Source organism: Channa argus, chromosome 20 (genome assembly GCF_033026475.1).
Source record: "Channa argus isolate prfri chromosome 20, Channa argus male v1.0, whole genome shotgun sequence".
NCBI lineage: Eukaryota > Metazoa > Chordata > Actinopteri > Anabantiformes > Channidae > Channa > Channa argus.
In genome coordinates this window covers 19,425,330-19,440,076 of record NC_090216.1, presented here as the reverse complement: position 1 = coordinate 19,440,076, position 14,747 = coordinate 19,425,330, and the positions used below count along the sequence as shown (strand labels likewise).

The window sequence follows — 14,747 nt, the reverse complement described above, 5'->3', positions numbered from 1 at the left end:
CTAGTTGAGGATACATTTAAAAATAAACACTAGTATTAAGGTGAAACAACAGCGACAATTATTACCTCTGTTTATATTGGTCTTGGTTTGACAAGAAAGGTGAAGTTGAAGCTTTTTAATATTTGCTTCTCTGTCACTCATTTCCTGTATAGACTGCAGTGTTTTGCTTCTGTGTCGGTCGATGCCCTCCATTCCGGGTAAACCAATCATACGAAAGTAGGTTACGCTCGCACATGCGCAGATCTTGCTGAGTAATTTGTTGATACCCTGCTAAGTAGTACTGATTTAGACTTTGGTATTCCAAAGCTAATTTTATTCGCAGTGCATGTGTTTTATTTGCATCGGTTAGCACAGTTAACTTGAACATTATCTATATGAAGGGCTGATGGAAGACACACGGGATTTGGTAAGTGAATTTGAAACACTTTAAGGCCGCGAGCCTCGGAGTACTGAGGATTTGCACAAGCTAGCTCCTCCTTTGTTGTTTGTTTATCGTAGGCAGCTTGTGGTTCAACAGCGTAAAATATTAAAATGCTTTACGAAAGCACAAAAGTAGGGTTTTCATGAGCTCCCCAATAAACTATATACATACATGTGCTTGCATGTTTGATTTCCTTATGAAAAGTGTATTGTGCTTTTAAGAATGTAAAACTCGAAAAACTGGTTCACGCTAAATAGGTACGTGTGCTAGTGCTAGTTAGCATCGGAAGCTATTTCTAATAAGGCCGCCCTTAGTTAACTTAGTTAACTTCCCCATGTTTTGGATGTTAAAGTTACGTTAGAATATGTTTACTGCATGATGAATTTTCTTCAGCATTCCTGCCGATTAAATACCTTTTAACGCAAATAATGTGTCATCTCTAAAGCTCGTAGTAAAGGAGGAAGTAGGCAGGCTGTGACAACAGTAAGAATTTTAATATTGTCCCGTAGCCTATTCAATTTTCTGCTTTTTACTTTTCTTCCACAGCCACATTCCTCCCGAGTTTTAATTTAAGGAGTCTTTAAGATACTGGGAAAAAATGAGAATATGCGGTACCACTTAAAATGGATTCATTAGACATTCATCTCCGGATTATAACAATTTAAGTAATTTATTGTTATTTACATTTTTAGAAAGAAAATTATAAGAAATAACGGACACTTATGATACGAATTATAGAATTCTATAATAGTAAACAGAATGTTTAAACTGGTTCAAAACAAGGCATCTTAAAAATAACCGTTATGATAAAACTATAGAAAAAAAAATAATGGAGATTTTCTGACATATACCAACAATGAATCAATTGTTTCAGTGAATTATAATATTTGTTATGGAAAGGAAATGTTTGTTGCAGCATCAAGGATATTTCAAACCTAAATGCCTCTTGCCATTTTCTTGACTGTAAAGGCTGAACGCACCCCACGTTCAGAGCGTAAACGGAGAGACTCGTTCGGGATGTTTGATGGCTATGACAGTTGCAGTGAGGAGTCCACCAGCAGCTCCAGCTCAGAGGACAGTGAAGATGAGTCGGTGCCCCCTATACCCGCAAACCTGCCCATCATCAAGAACAATGGTCAAGTGTACACCTACCCAGATGGGAAAGCTGGAATGGGTCAGTATAATTTGTATGGAATACATATTGTTTGTAATACATGTTTGGTTTGGCATTTTCAAATTTATTATGAATTTTGTAAATGTTGTGTTCTTTATTTACAGCCACCTGTGAGATGTGTGGGATGGTTGGCGTACGAGATGCTTTTTACTCAAAAACCAAGCGTTTTTGCAGTGTGTCATGTTCTAGGAGTTATTCCTCAAATTCCAAAAAAGCTAGCATCTTGGCAAGGCTCCAGGTAAATGCATTTTAAGCTTACAGTAACTTATTTATTAAAAAATTATATATAATATTGCTTTATGCTTTTTGAAAGGGCAAACCACCAACAAAAAAGGCAAAAGTCTTACAGAAACAGCCTCTCATGGCAAAGTTGGCAGCTTACGCCCAGTACCAAGCAAGTCAACAGAACCAGGCCAAATCAAAAGCTGGTATGTTAAAAACCAGTCATGACCATTATTCAGTGCTACTCTATGTAATACAGCATTACACTGTTTTATTATTTTTGCCAGTGGTCCCTGCAGAGAGCTTTGACTGGGGTCGGTATATTAATAGCAGTAACACAGTTGGAGCTCCAGTTAGCTGTTTCAAACATGTAAGTAAAAACTAGAGTAGAGAGAAACACCTAATCAGTTTCTTTCTGGACTTAATAACCTCACAGCTTCTTATGTGCTTCAGGCCCCTATGGGGACATGCTGGCGAGATGTGGAAGAAGGTGTTAGGATTGAAGTTCTTAACTCGGATACCAGTCTCTCCACTAAAGTTTACTGGATAGCAGAAATCATTAAACTAGCAGGTAAGTCTATTTCTATAACCCCATCACTGTGCCTATTAAGAAAACTGTGTCTGAGGACACTCAAGGAATTTTTTTATAAAGACAACAACACTGCAAACTTGACATCTTGACACGGTATGTTAATAATGAAAGTTGATGTGTTTTCTCATTTTTATTCCAAAAACTCTGACTCCAACTCAAAACAACCCAATACACAACCTTTTCAGGTGTGCTGCTCCTGCACCTGCTGACAGAATGCCTTCTTCTTTTTGCATTTTCTACTCTTGTAGTGTTATTATGTAGCCTTGTCATAGTTAGAGAAATTAGATTATCCAGTGGCTATAACAGGTACTACCTTTAAATTTAAATGGCATTAAAGGGAATGCAAACTTACTCCTAACCCTAGCAAAGTAACAGTCCACCATTTGCTGATGATCCTGCATCATCAGAAGTAAGAAAATCTATTAAGGAGTGTGTATAAAAACATCTAAAGTGAAGTGAAAGCGATTCCAGGAGCTTCTGGTGGTTCCCCATGTCAGTGGCTGCAGATTGATTAAGACAGAAGAATGATTCTCGGCCTTTGCAGCACAAGGGGATTCCACTACCATTGGGATTGCTCTTTCCTTGGAGTAAGCACTCTTATAGCAAGACTGGTTGACATGAAGGAAGTTGTTTGAGAAAATAAATGAGAGAGTTGATCAAAGACTGCGTGTTCAAAAAAAGAGAGGGCTGTAATTCTCAACATGGAGGAGTCTAGAGTAGGCTTCTTGGGGGAAGCAGAGGTGGGTAGGTAAGTAGGTGTCAGTGGTGTTGCAAAGTTTGTTCTTGTAGTATTCAATTTTTTGTTGGTCATGCTGTGAGAAAAGGATGCAAGCAGACTTTGATATTCAGCAAGAGCAGTTTGAGTCTTAGATTTGCACCACTTCCTCTTGGCACTCCTGAGCATGGTTTGTTGATCACAGATCCAGTCAGTGAGCCAGGGATTAGGAGCTGAGGGATGAGCAGGTCTGAAAGGCAGTGGTTATCCAGACAAGTTGAGAGTGTATTGCAGAAGCTTCCAGTGGCTGTGTCTGTGTCATGGGTGGAGAGGACCTGTTCTAGGGGTAGGGTTGACGAGACCAGGGAAGAAAACTGCTGAGGATTGAGACTTAAAGTTGCAGAAGAAAGTTACAATTATGTGAAGGCCTATAGCGAAAGAGCTAAATAAAGAATTGATCTGATAATTTAAGAGGTGTAACTGAGATGTTGTCTGCGGTACAATTCTGGGTAAAAATGGTCAAGGTGGTTGCCAACTTCCGAGTTTGAGGAGTGGTGATCAGTCTTGGGCCAAACGTGTTCAGAAGTGCAAGGACATCAGCAGCCAGAGGTTTGTCTAGGTGGATCTTCAGGTCTCCCAAGATGATGGGAGGAGTGCCCTCTTCAGTGAAGAGGGAAAGGAGCATGTCAAGATCAACACAAAACTTACCCAGCTGGGTAATCCTTATGGCATCATGCCATCATGCCATAAGGATTGTGGCACATATTACAGTCCAAATGATTGTAATTTATCAACCCCCTGGCCAGCTGGGTAAGTTTTGTGTTGATCTTGACATGCTGCTTTCCCTCTGAACGTTTTCTGTCTTCATTGGCATGATATGCCAATGATGACAGAAAACGTTCAGGTGTCAATGATAAGAAATGTATTTTCTGAGAACTCCCCCTTTTAATACATTACCATTTTGCTGTAATTTATGTAATTCACAAAAACAAATCTTCACTCAGGGTCTAATTCTTGGCTTGCCTGGACTTTTCGCCCAGGCAGAACATTACATTATTCTGAGCACTAGTAGAACGTCAAAAGAAGCGTTAAAGTTGTACGTAACAATTTTATTAGTTCCTCAACGTCTAGAACACCAGTTTGAAAAGTGAATGTCAGCTCAACTGTGATTTTTGCAGGGTTCAAGGCTCTCCTGCGGTACGAGGGCTTTGACAATGATTCCAGTAAGGACTTCTGGTGTAATCTCTGTATCCCTGAGGTACACCTGGTGGGATGGTGCGCTTCTAATGGCAAACCCCTCGTACCTCCAAAAAGTGAGCCTTCTGATAAACCTTTTCTTAGGCTTGTTCTTGAACTCCTATTTTCTAGAATCGTTTGTAGTAAAAGTTGCTGTTGTTTTTGTAACCTTCCTGACAGGTATACAGCATAAGTACTCTAACTGGAAAGCTTTTCTTGTAAAGCGTCTCACTGGAGCTAAAACACTGCCACCTGACTTCAGTGACAAGGTGGGAGACTATTGCGTTCTAAATTAATTATTAAATTGTTTAAAATTATATGAGTTTTTTTTTTTTTTTCTTTAATGTGTGTTTTATTGTTTACTTCAGGTACATGAGAACATGCAGTTCCCCTTTAAAAAGCTTATGCGGGTAGAGGTGGTGGATAAGAACTACCTGTGCCGGACACGGGTGGCGCTGGTGGAGCAGGTAATTGGGGGTCGCCTCAGGCTGGTCTATGAGGAAAGCCAAGACGGTTCGGATGACTTCTGGTGCCACATGTACAGCCCTCTTATCCATAACATAGGGTGGTCGCGAAGCATTGGACACCGTTTCAAACGATCTGGTGAGTTTGGAAAATCCCATAATAAATATTTGGAATCTTATACATTTTTGTTAGTTTGAAACAACACTTGAAATAAAAATAATGGATAGGTTAATAGTAGGTTTATAAAGGTGTATACAGACACAACTGTGTGGAAGAAGGACACTTTTTTTGGATGGACACTTACTGCGCAACAATTGGATATAATTGGAACGTCAAACAGAATCATAAAATAGTTCATATTTTACTGAAATTACTGCCATATGCAGTTTAATGATGGCCTGCAGTTTTTGAACATGAGTGGGTGCTCTTACCTGTGGTGGGTTGTCTATTTCTGTTCTTCAGCAACTGGAATACAGGTAAATTGGAACTAAAATCAAGTACTTTACTTGCTCAGCTGAGCTTTTTTTGTTTTTGTTTGTCTTTATTTTGATACATCAGTAATAAAACAAATTTTATTAAAGTAGTAAAAAAGAATACCACCATCAAAATACAGTTGTAAAAGTGTCAACTGTAGCTGAGCTTGTTATGCTTACTCATATTTATTTTTTTCCACCTGGAGTCAAAGATTATACAATTTAGATTTTAGTGGGTATGTAGAGAGAACCCCTTGATCCCCCTTGAGCAAGCTCTAGGCACCAGCGGAGAAAATAAAACTCCCTTTAATGGAAGAAACCTCCAGCAGAACCAGGCTCAGAGTGGGAAGTCATCTGCCTTGAGTGAGTGGAAAGTGGAGAGAGAAAATAAAAGCGGAACAAAAAGCAGCCACAACAAAACATTAGGCAGGTTGGTAGAACCGGTAGCTGTGCACTGGAAAACACACCACTCCACAGCTGAGGCACCTGCAAAAAGGTACAGAAAAGTAGGGGAGAAGTTGAGGGAAGCAGTGACGCAGTTGGTATAGTGGCCGCCCACCGACCATAGGGTTGGAGGTTTGCGTCCCACTCTTCCCAGCCGCATGTCAAAATGTCCCTGGGCAAAACACTGAAAAAAATGCATTGCAAAAAAAGTTGCCCACATTTTACGGTGAAATGTAAAAAATGAAAAACTTTTTTTTGTGTGTAAATTTACTTTTTTAATATCATTTAATGCTCATGGAGAGCGTTTTTAGTGTATTGTGTATTGCCCAATCAGCCCAGGCATAATTTTGATCTGTTAACATATTTTCTTCAGATATTACAAAGAAAATGGAGGGTCAAGTTGATGCTCCAGCACAGCTCTTTCAGAAGGTAACACAAATGTTTTTTTCTATTTTCATAGTTACACAACTAGACTTTTTTTTTTTTTTTTTTACATTTGTTTTATCTGTCTGTGTGTATATCAGGTGAAAGATGTGGACCAGGTCAGGGAGTGGTTCAAAGATGGGATGAAGTTAGAAGCCATTGACCCACTCAACCTCTCAGCTATATGTGTAGCCACTGTAAGAAAGGTAAGTGTGTGTCCAAAATTAACTTACACTTAGTTGCTCCAGACGAACCTGATATCCACTCTCTGCTGTTTAGGTGTTGGCAGACGGCTACCTCATGATTGGGATTGATGGTTCGGAGGCAGTGGATGGATCAGACTGGTTCTGCTACCATGGCACCTCCCCCTCCATCTTTCCTGTTGGCTTCTGTGAAATCAACAACATTGAACTCACACCCCCTAAAGGTATTCTGCTCATATCTTTGTTTCTTTGAGCTTTTCCAAAATGAGCATTTTCACTCACTGAAGCAACCACAAGTTATTGGTCAGAATTAGTTTGATTACATATATGTATACTGGTCTCAAATACTGACTGTGTTTCCCAGGGTACACTAAACTGCCATTTAAATGGTTTGACTACCTCAGAGAAACAGGTTCAGTAGCTGCTCCTGTCAGGCTGTTTAACAAGGTAAGCAGCGTCAAGTGTTTAAAAGTGGTAGAATGATATAATCTAAAAGTAATATTTTTCTGATCAATAGCTTATACAGTTATGTAAAAAGACTGCCCTATTTGTACTTGTGAGTGAAGTTTTTCTCCCCCCTCATATCATTAGGAGGTTCCCAATCATGGTTTCCGGCAAGGCATGAAGCTGGAGGCTGTTGATCTGATGGAGCCACGGCTGGTGTGTGTTGCTACGGTGAAGAGGATTGTGCACCGGCTACTGAGGATTCATTTTGATGGCTGGGAGGATGAGTATGACCAGTGGGTGGACTGCGAGTCCCCCGACCTTTACCCTGTGGGATGGTGTCAGCTGACAGGCTACCAGCTCCAACCCCCTGCTTCACAGAGTAAGAAAAATATTTATTTAGGAACCTCTGGCACCTTTTAGCTCATAGCTGAATTACAAATTGCAGATTATATGAGGCTTGTGTTTGATAAAGAGGGTGTTCACATGTAATCTTTCTGGTTTAAATTGAATTGTGGTAAATTTGCATTGGTAGTGCAGTTTTTCTTTATGCTGGTTGAAAGCTCTCAGTCAAACACTAGTGCAAATTAAAAAATCTAACCAAGACCACTAAAAATAAAGTTCTCTGTTGCAGATTGATTGTGGTGTGAAAGAAAATTGACCCAAAGAGTATTTGACAGTAGATATTTTAGCATGAATTCAAAAGTCAGTTACAGTACAGTTAAATGCAGGACCTTTCCGTTGTCTGGATAAAAATAACGTTTACATTTTTAAACAGATTTCAGGTAAGATTGGCTTTTTAATAAAAAACAATCCATTAAAATCAGCTTCAGATTCTTATGGCATTTATCTCTCTATCTATCTCTCTATATCTCTATATATCTATCCAGAAAACCAGAGCGCCTTATTATACTAAACTGGCATATTGTATCATCACCAATAATACTTGTGTATGGCTTTACGTAATCTATATACCTGTGATACAGGGTTTTTGGTTTTTCCTATAATACACATAATAACACAACTATTTTATAATCACAATGCTATTGGTTATCTTTCAGGTAACAGAGACATGCCTCAATCTGTGCCCAAGCAGAAGAAAAAGGCCCAGCAGTACAAAGGCCAAAAGAAAAGTGAGTAATCCTTGCTGCTGTTATTTTCTCTCCACTCAATGCTTTCCTTTTTCCTTTTCTTGACTTCCTGTTTTCTTACTTTGTGGCTACATTTGTGGTGGTAACTCTGCTGTTTTCTTATTGGTCAACTGTTCAGTGTCTCCAGAATTATATACACTGGACACCGTGTTGCATTGTAGGAAGTTTACAAAAAGTCAACAGAATTCCTGCCTATTGAGTGGTATACTTATTACTAGAGTAGGAGACAGTGGTTCAGATTCTTATGGTACTTGAGAGCAGAGGGCCTGGTGTTGCACCCCTGTTTAGGTTTAGAGCACATGCTAATGCAAAATATTTGCACAAAACACATTTAAAGCACTTTATTTGGTGTCTGTAGCTGCCAATATTGAAATTATATAATTGTCAATCATGATTGCATGTTTGTTTACATTTGCATAATTTAAACTCCACTGTCAAATAATTTTCTGTATAATCATTGCATAGCTGTATAATCATATGTTCTTTATCTGATTGACACAGCATGCAACCTAAACGTAAAAATGTTATTACTAAGTGGAATAAGTTTATATGCTAATTTTATAATAATAATAATATAACCGAAATCATACTTCATTGCTGTGATTGTGTTCATGTTAGTACACAGTTCTCCATTTAATAAAAACTCTGTGTTCTTCCCAAACAGTTCTGCCTTAATTTCACCTATCCATAAGAAATTTTTCCACTAGTGTTGTGGAGTGTCAAAGTAGTCTGGCTGTCATGGCTGCTTATATTTTTGTATATGGTTGAAACATGAACAGAGGTGTTAACTTACCCTAAGGTACTTTTTCTAATTGTATTAACTGATTTAATTTAAATATTGGCAGTTAAAGTTTTCCATACATGCTCACACATACATGCTACTGTGTTTGTAGCTTTGTTCTTAGTAGTTTATAGTACATCTGCTTACTTGGGTCTGGCAGTGTGAGTATAGCTTACCAGGGGCTTATTCATATGGGTATGTCAAGTGGCAACAGTGTGAGGTTAAATTAAAATAAAATAAATCACCTAAGCTCTGAACTTTTATACTTCACTTCTTAATACATTATCTGAACAATGAGAACGTGCTCCAGTTGAATTGAACCCCTTTGTGTAATAAGCCCCTGGTAGCTTACCCAAGTCTGGCTTGGTGTTTAGAAAGGAAGATTCCTGTTGGTCGACGGCCCTTCAGTCAGGCAGGCAGGAGGAGGAGCAGCTTCTCTGGGGACGAAGAGCAGAGTCCGCCCCTTTACCCTTCCCAGGGGCGTGCTCGGCCCTGGCCCCGAACCCACCATCACCAAACCCATAAATCAGGTAACATCACACTAAAGATCAAACCAGCATGACACTGAGCCTTGTGAAGTTCAGTGGTGCTTTTACAGTTTTCTGGGTGCTCACAGGGCCTCGCTCTGAAGCTGGGTGCTGACGATGCAGCAGGTTCCACTGTTAAATCTACCTTTCTTTGTACATTTTCACTGCCATTGCTCTCTCCTCAATATTTCCTCATGTCAGTGCAGGTCTGTTGGTACACACTTGCCTATTGGTAGCCAAGTGTGTTTTAATTTAAATAATTGTCTTGATTCTTGTCATGCATGTAGAGTTAGCATTAACATCTGGAATACAAGTTCCTTCTGCATTTTAAGTGCATGAACACAAGAGGCTTATCTTTGTTGCTGTTGTCTTTCTTATCTGTCTCTGTCCCCACCTGTAGAGTCTCTCATGCGAATGAAGGAAGAGACAGCGGAGGTTGATGAGTTTACCTTTTCACAAGGCACCTCTGACCAGGAAAGCAACGGCTCAGGCAGCTACTACATCAAACAGGAGCCCTGACGTCACAGGGTCAGGACAGAGCAGGGCGACTTTGGGCAGGATACACCTCTGGAAAATCCCAGCAAGAGTCAGGAACGTGGAGTCAAACTAGCCTCGAATCACACTCATAGACCTACGCTACAGGCTTTTGAAATGGGAACATCACTCTGAACAACCTTTTAACCTTTTAGCTGTTTGTCCATATTCACCTGCAAAAACTGTATGATTGAAGGTTCAGGAAAGCACCCAGGGTTGTGCCACGATCACAGTTATTTGGACATACGGGTGATGCAACATCAGATTTCTCTCTGTTCCTGTCTTAAACATCCAGACAAGAAATTTGGATTAATAAAATAACAGCCCTCTTTCTTTACAAATAGGTTGTCCTGTTGACATAGTTTGTCAAGCTTCTGCCACAATCTGGGCCACGCACAGAGACCTGTAGAAACTGTGAGGATCATTTATTGAGCCAGGTCTTAATTGTTTTTATTTTTTCCTCCTTATTTTTTTTTCTTCCCAGGTCATTGTCAGCCACTGAACAGCCTGAGGACAGATAAGGCTGGTGGAAACAGAGTTGTGTATATTTTGATCATTGTCTTCTGAACAATATTGCCACGTGGACTTTGTTGAAAGTACTTGAAGTTTTTTTTTGTTTGGTTTTTTTTTGGGTAATTCTAGTTCTTGTCCTTATGTGCTCCTTTTGCATTTAAACTTTTGGCTGGCTGTGTGAGAAACATAATGTGCATTGTTTAACAAAAGTGATTATATTCATATAGAGTATAAATCCAGGATTTAGTTTTCAATAGAGATCCTGTGACATTGCTGCTCAGTATTACAGAAATTTGTCTATTTTGGATTTCCACAGCTGCATTTATTTTTGATTCAAACATTACAGAACCAAAGACCAACAATAGTAGAGCTTTTTTGGAGCCCCAGCTTGCAAATTCTATCAACATCAGCAAAATGCCACAGTGGAAGAATTTTAGTCATATTATTTGTATTAAATTTTTTATTACTATTGATTTGGAAAACTGTGATGGGAATTTTCTCTGCTTTTCAGAGATTTTAGTAGTTTCCATATTTGGTTTGATAGTAGTTTTGATGTAATATAAGGCAAAGAAGAGCTCAAGAAAATTTCATAATTTAAAATCAACAGTTAGATGTTTTGTTAAATTTTTAAAAGATAAGTTCATTAACCTGTCACCTTGCCATTTAAATGTTTCCTTATTAAAGGTGCATGTGCAACCTTTAGAATAGATTTGCTTTTTTTGTCTGGCTTTTGTTTTGATCGTTGCACCACTTTGCATATGACATTGATTAGAGAAAAAAATTAAATGGTGCAGCTTTAATGAGTTAGAGTGCAGACAATCGTCCATACACGTGCTTTGTGCTTTATTTAAATCTGTAAGGTGTGTACAATATCCTTCAGCTACATACAACTTTTTCTTAATACTCCAGCATTAGCCAGGATAAGCATAATTAAGGGAGCAACATACTGTGTAATGATCTACTGTTTGGCAGCTGTGAGAGCTTAATGGGACCCATCACAGTAACCAAAATTCCCACAATACCAACTATGCTGCCAGTAGCAAGGATTTAAGGAGTGCTACTGAGTGTCAAGAAATTTTTCTTCTTGTTTTGTAAAAAAAAGCCATTGTAGAAATCTGCTGTTTTTTGTTTATCAAACAGAAATGATGAAGCTGTGGAAATTAAGCTTTTATTTATTTTTTTAGTTACCCTACTTTAAAGAACTACAAATTGAAAAATAACTCATATGTTGTACTTGTATTATAAATTATACTCTATAAGGTTGGACAGTATTATTCCCACTGTCCATAATACATACTTTCAGTTTAACAGATTGGATGCAGCTGCTGTCAGGGAGGATACTTGGTCTTATGAAGCTGAAAACACAACCAACCAATTTAATAATTTTATTTTAAAATAAAAAGGAGACATTTATTTAGATTTAAATGAAGACCAACCCATGGAGAAGTAACGGGAGTTCCGATTAACCAGCTGTCTTGTCTTAGTGTGATGGCCGTGCATTGAAATGGAATTGCAAAAGATAAAATTGAAAATCCTTTTAAAAAACAATTGTGCAGTTACATTTTAAAAAGTTAACAAGGAAACAACTATTAATTAGAAAATGTAATTATTTTAATATTTTTGTTTTAAAGGTTTTATTTGGTGCAAATCTCAATCTTAAGGTATAGCTGCTTTTTAAAATTGATGACTTCATTATTTAATATGATTAAACACTGAAAATATGGCACTCACGACTTTATATTCAGCATGTGTAGCGTGAAGGTTTTTCTGTCAGTGAAAAAATAAGGTTGGATTCCTGTTGTGTTGCAGAAAAAGCAGGAAAATGTGCTTAAACAGTCTCATTATCAAGCTTTTTTTTTGGTGATAAATAATGTGCTTGTGTTAGAATTATATGCAAAACATTTTGTTGTTTTAAGTTCTTCTCATTTTAGAGCCATATGTATGCAAGCTAGTTGATGATTAACCTGAGCCACAGAATAACATTAAAATTAAACATGAACAATGCACTGCTTTTACAGCATTCACAAGACAACAGGATCAAGTGGCATAGATATCTAGCATATATATATATATATATATATATTATATATACACAAGATTCCTCCTTTTTCATTTTACTAGATTTTGCAGCTGTTTATCTACTACCTCCTGATGCTAGCAATGTTTAGCTACAAAGAGTGTGAAATATGGCCGTGTATTAACATATGCAAATGATTTCCTAGAATAATCCATATTAATGTTATCACAGCACATGAGGTGGTCTTCTAATTTGAATGTCATGCAATAATAAAATTTAATAATAAAAATAAAACTTATATTGTCCACAAATGTCATATTCAACTACAATAACAATAACATGAGATAATTTAACAAATTAGTATTTAACTGATTTTTGTGAGCAAGGGTTCATATATAGAATACTCACTGTATGGCCAAAGGCTTGAAATGCATACCACATGTAAACTTCTCAGTGATAGTAAAAGTAAAAAAATCAGTAATTTCTCTTTCTCTACCAGTAATTGTCATGATTCAATTCTCAGGAAGTTTTGTGTTTTTTTTTTTGTTTTGTAACACCTGGGTTTGGAAGGCACCTGTCCATTTTGTGCATGTGCTATGGAAGCAAAGAGTCAACTACAATCTTGCAAGCAACTAAAAATTGTAAAAAAACAAAACAAACACAAAAAAACCCACCATAATATGATACTTTATGTAATTGCTTCAGTGTATTTTCTTTTTTTTTCTCTTTTGTTTTGTTTTTGAACTTCTTGTTTTCCTTTTATTATTTAATGTGGTGTAATATTTGTTCCTACCAGTTTCCTTTTGAATTTGACTCCTAATCAGGTTAATGCAAAATTCAGCTAAATTCTGAGTTTCTAATACCAAAAAAAACATTACAAATAAGAATCTCTAATCTCTTTAATCTCTAAACTAATTTGAAGCAGATACGTTAATAAGCAAACCATTAATATCAATACAACAAAAAAAAAAATATTGCTTTCTGGACTGATTGCTGCTACCCTCTCATAGATTTTCCCTAAATTATTCAAATGCGCAATCAACATTGTTGTGGTTCATCTGTTTTTCCTGTTTCTAAAGTGTTTGGTCTTCAGTAGCTGGAGATGGCCGCAAATTTAGTCTGGAATTGGGTGCACTGAGCAAGTAAATGCGCTGTGTGTTGATGTTGTACTGTGATGTTTTCACTCTGTTTTTCCTCTTCCAGTGTTATAAGGAAGGTACAAAGGAAAAAAAATTGATGCAGATATAAACGTCTGATTGGATATATTGTAGTTTTCAAATGTTTATTAATTTGTCTTAACAAAAAATACATATTACTCAGTTGGCAGTTAAACTGAACAAAAACTGTACATCCTCTCCTTCATGGAGTATTAAGAAACATTTAGCTCAGTGTACCAGATGAAGAGTTGTGAACTAAACTGTACAATCATTTTTCTAGATGTAATGTGTGGCTCTACCAAGGTGTACCTAATTTAAGAATTTTTTATGTTTAATTTGTTTAGTAACTCCAATTTATAACATAGCTTTTTCCATGGCAGATGAGCCTCCATAGTAGAACTCCATTGTGGTTTCAGAGTTCTTCCTGCACCTAAACAATGTTGTAGGCAGTTATGGGAAACAGTGATTGGAGTTGATTTTTTTTCCCCCTTTGGAGACTAACACGGGTCCTTTGTATGTGATAACCCCCCAGTCATATTAAACCATTATATTGTGGTGCTATATATATATATATATATACATATATATATATATATTTGATAAAAATTATTTGATGTATTGTGATTACTATTGTCTGAAAATAATTGTGAGTTAATAGAGTAATGGTGAAATTTTTATTTTGGATACAAATGAAATCTGTTAATACTTAAAAATCTCTTGATATCAACACTGACAGTTGAGGTACATTATTAGATTGCAGTTTAAAGTTTGTAAATCTTTTTGATAGTGTATACAAGTTCTCTTTCATATGGTAAGTTTGTGCTGTGATCAGGCTTTGATAGACTGTAAATAAAGCCAAATGTTTGGATCATAATAGTGGTTGTAATGGATGGCTTCTTTGTTTAAAAAAAAAAAAAAAAAAAACTACAGTGTTGCAAACTGTTTCTGCATGGCTGTGAAGGTGTATCTGGTAATTTTTTGTAAAATCTGACTTTTACACTGAATAAAAAAGGCTTATGACTTTGAAAAACTCTGAATTCTTTGTTTACCACTCACCTAAAAATCTAAACATATACTTTATAATTAGAAAAATGTATAGGATATCCATATTCTGGATTGTAGAAAAATTAAATGCTGCCATGTCTTCAAGAAAATTAGCAACTAAAAAGCCAAGTTGTTTCTAAAGAATGTTGTTGGTATGGCTCATTAATTTATGGCATTATTGAAGGGACATCAAACATCTTGTTTAGCCAAA

The 14,747-nt window shown here is 37.1% G+C and overlaps 1 protein-coding gene across 2 annotated transcripts; it reads left to right on the top strand.

Annotated features, from left to right (window-relative positions):
• The first annotated feature begins 224 nt into the window (after nucleotides 1–224).
• On the top strand, nucleotides 225–14,089 carry mbtd1 (mbt domain containing 1). 2 transcript variants are annotated; one of them, XM_067488376.1, is made up of 17 exons: nucleotides 225–406; nucleotides 1,391–1,595; nucleotides 1,700–1,833; nucleotides 1,909–2,023; nucleotides 2,105–2,187; nucleotides 2,271–2,388; nucleotides 4,303–4,437; nucleotides 4,541–4,629; nucleotides 4,729–4,963; nucleotides 6,116–6,171; nucleotides 6,267–6,371; nucleotides 6,445–6,592; nucleotides 6,733–6,815; nucleotides 6,960–7,194; nucleotides 7,874–7,945; nucleotides 9,119–9,274; nucleotides 9,672–14,089. In XM_067488376.1, the coding sequence occupies exons 1-17, from the start codon at nucleotides 386–388 to the stop codon at nucleotides 9,788–9,790; spliced, it is 2,109 nt and encodes a 702-aa protein (XP_067344477.1). In that variant the 5' UTR covers nucleotides 225–385; the 3' UTR covers nucleotides 9,791–14,089. The 2 variants fall into 2 exon arrangements, with proteins under 2 accessions (XP_067344477.1, XP_067344478.1); XM_067488377.1 differs by lacking the exon at nucleotides 9,119–9,274.
• The last annotated feature ends 658 nt before the right edge of the window (nucleotides 14,090–14,747 follow it).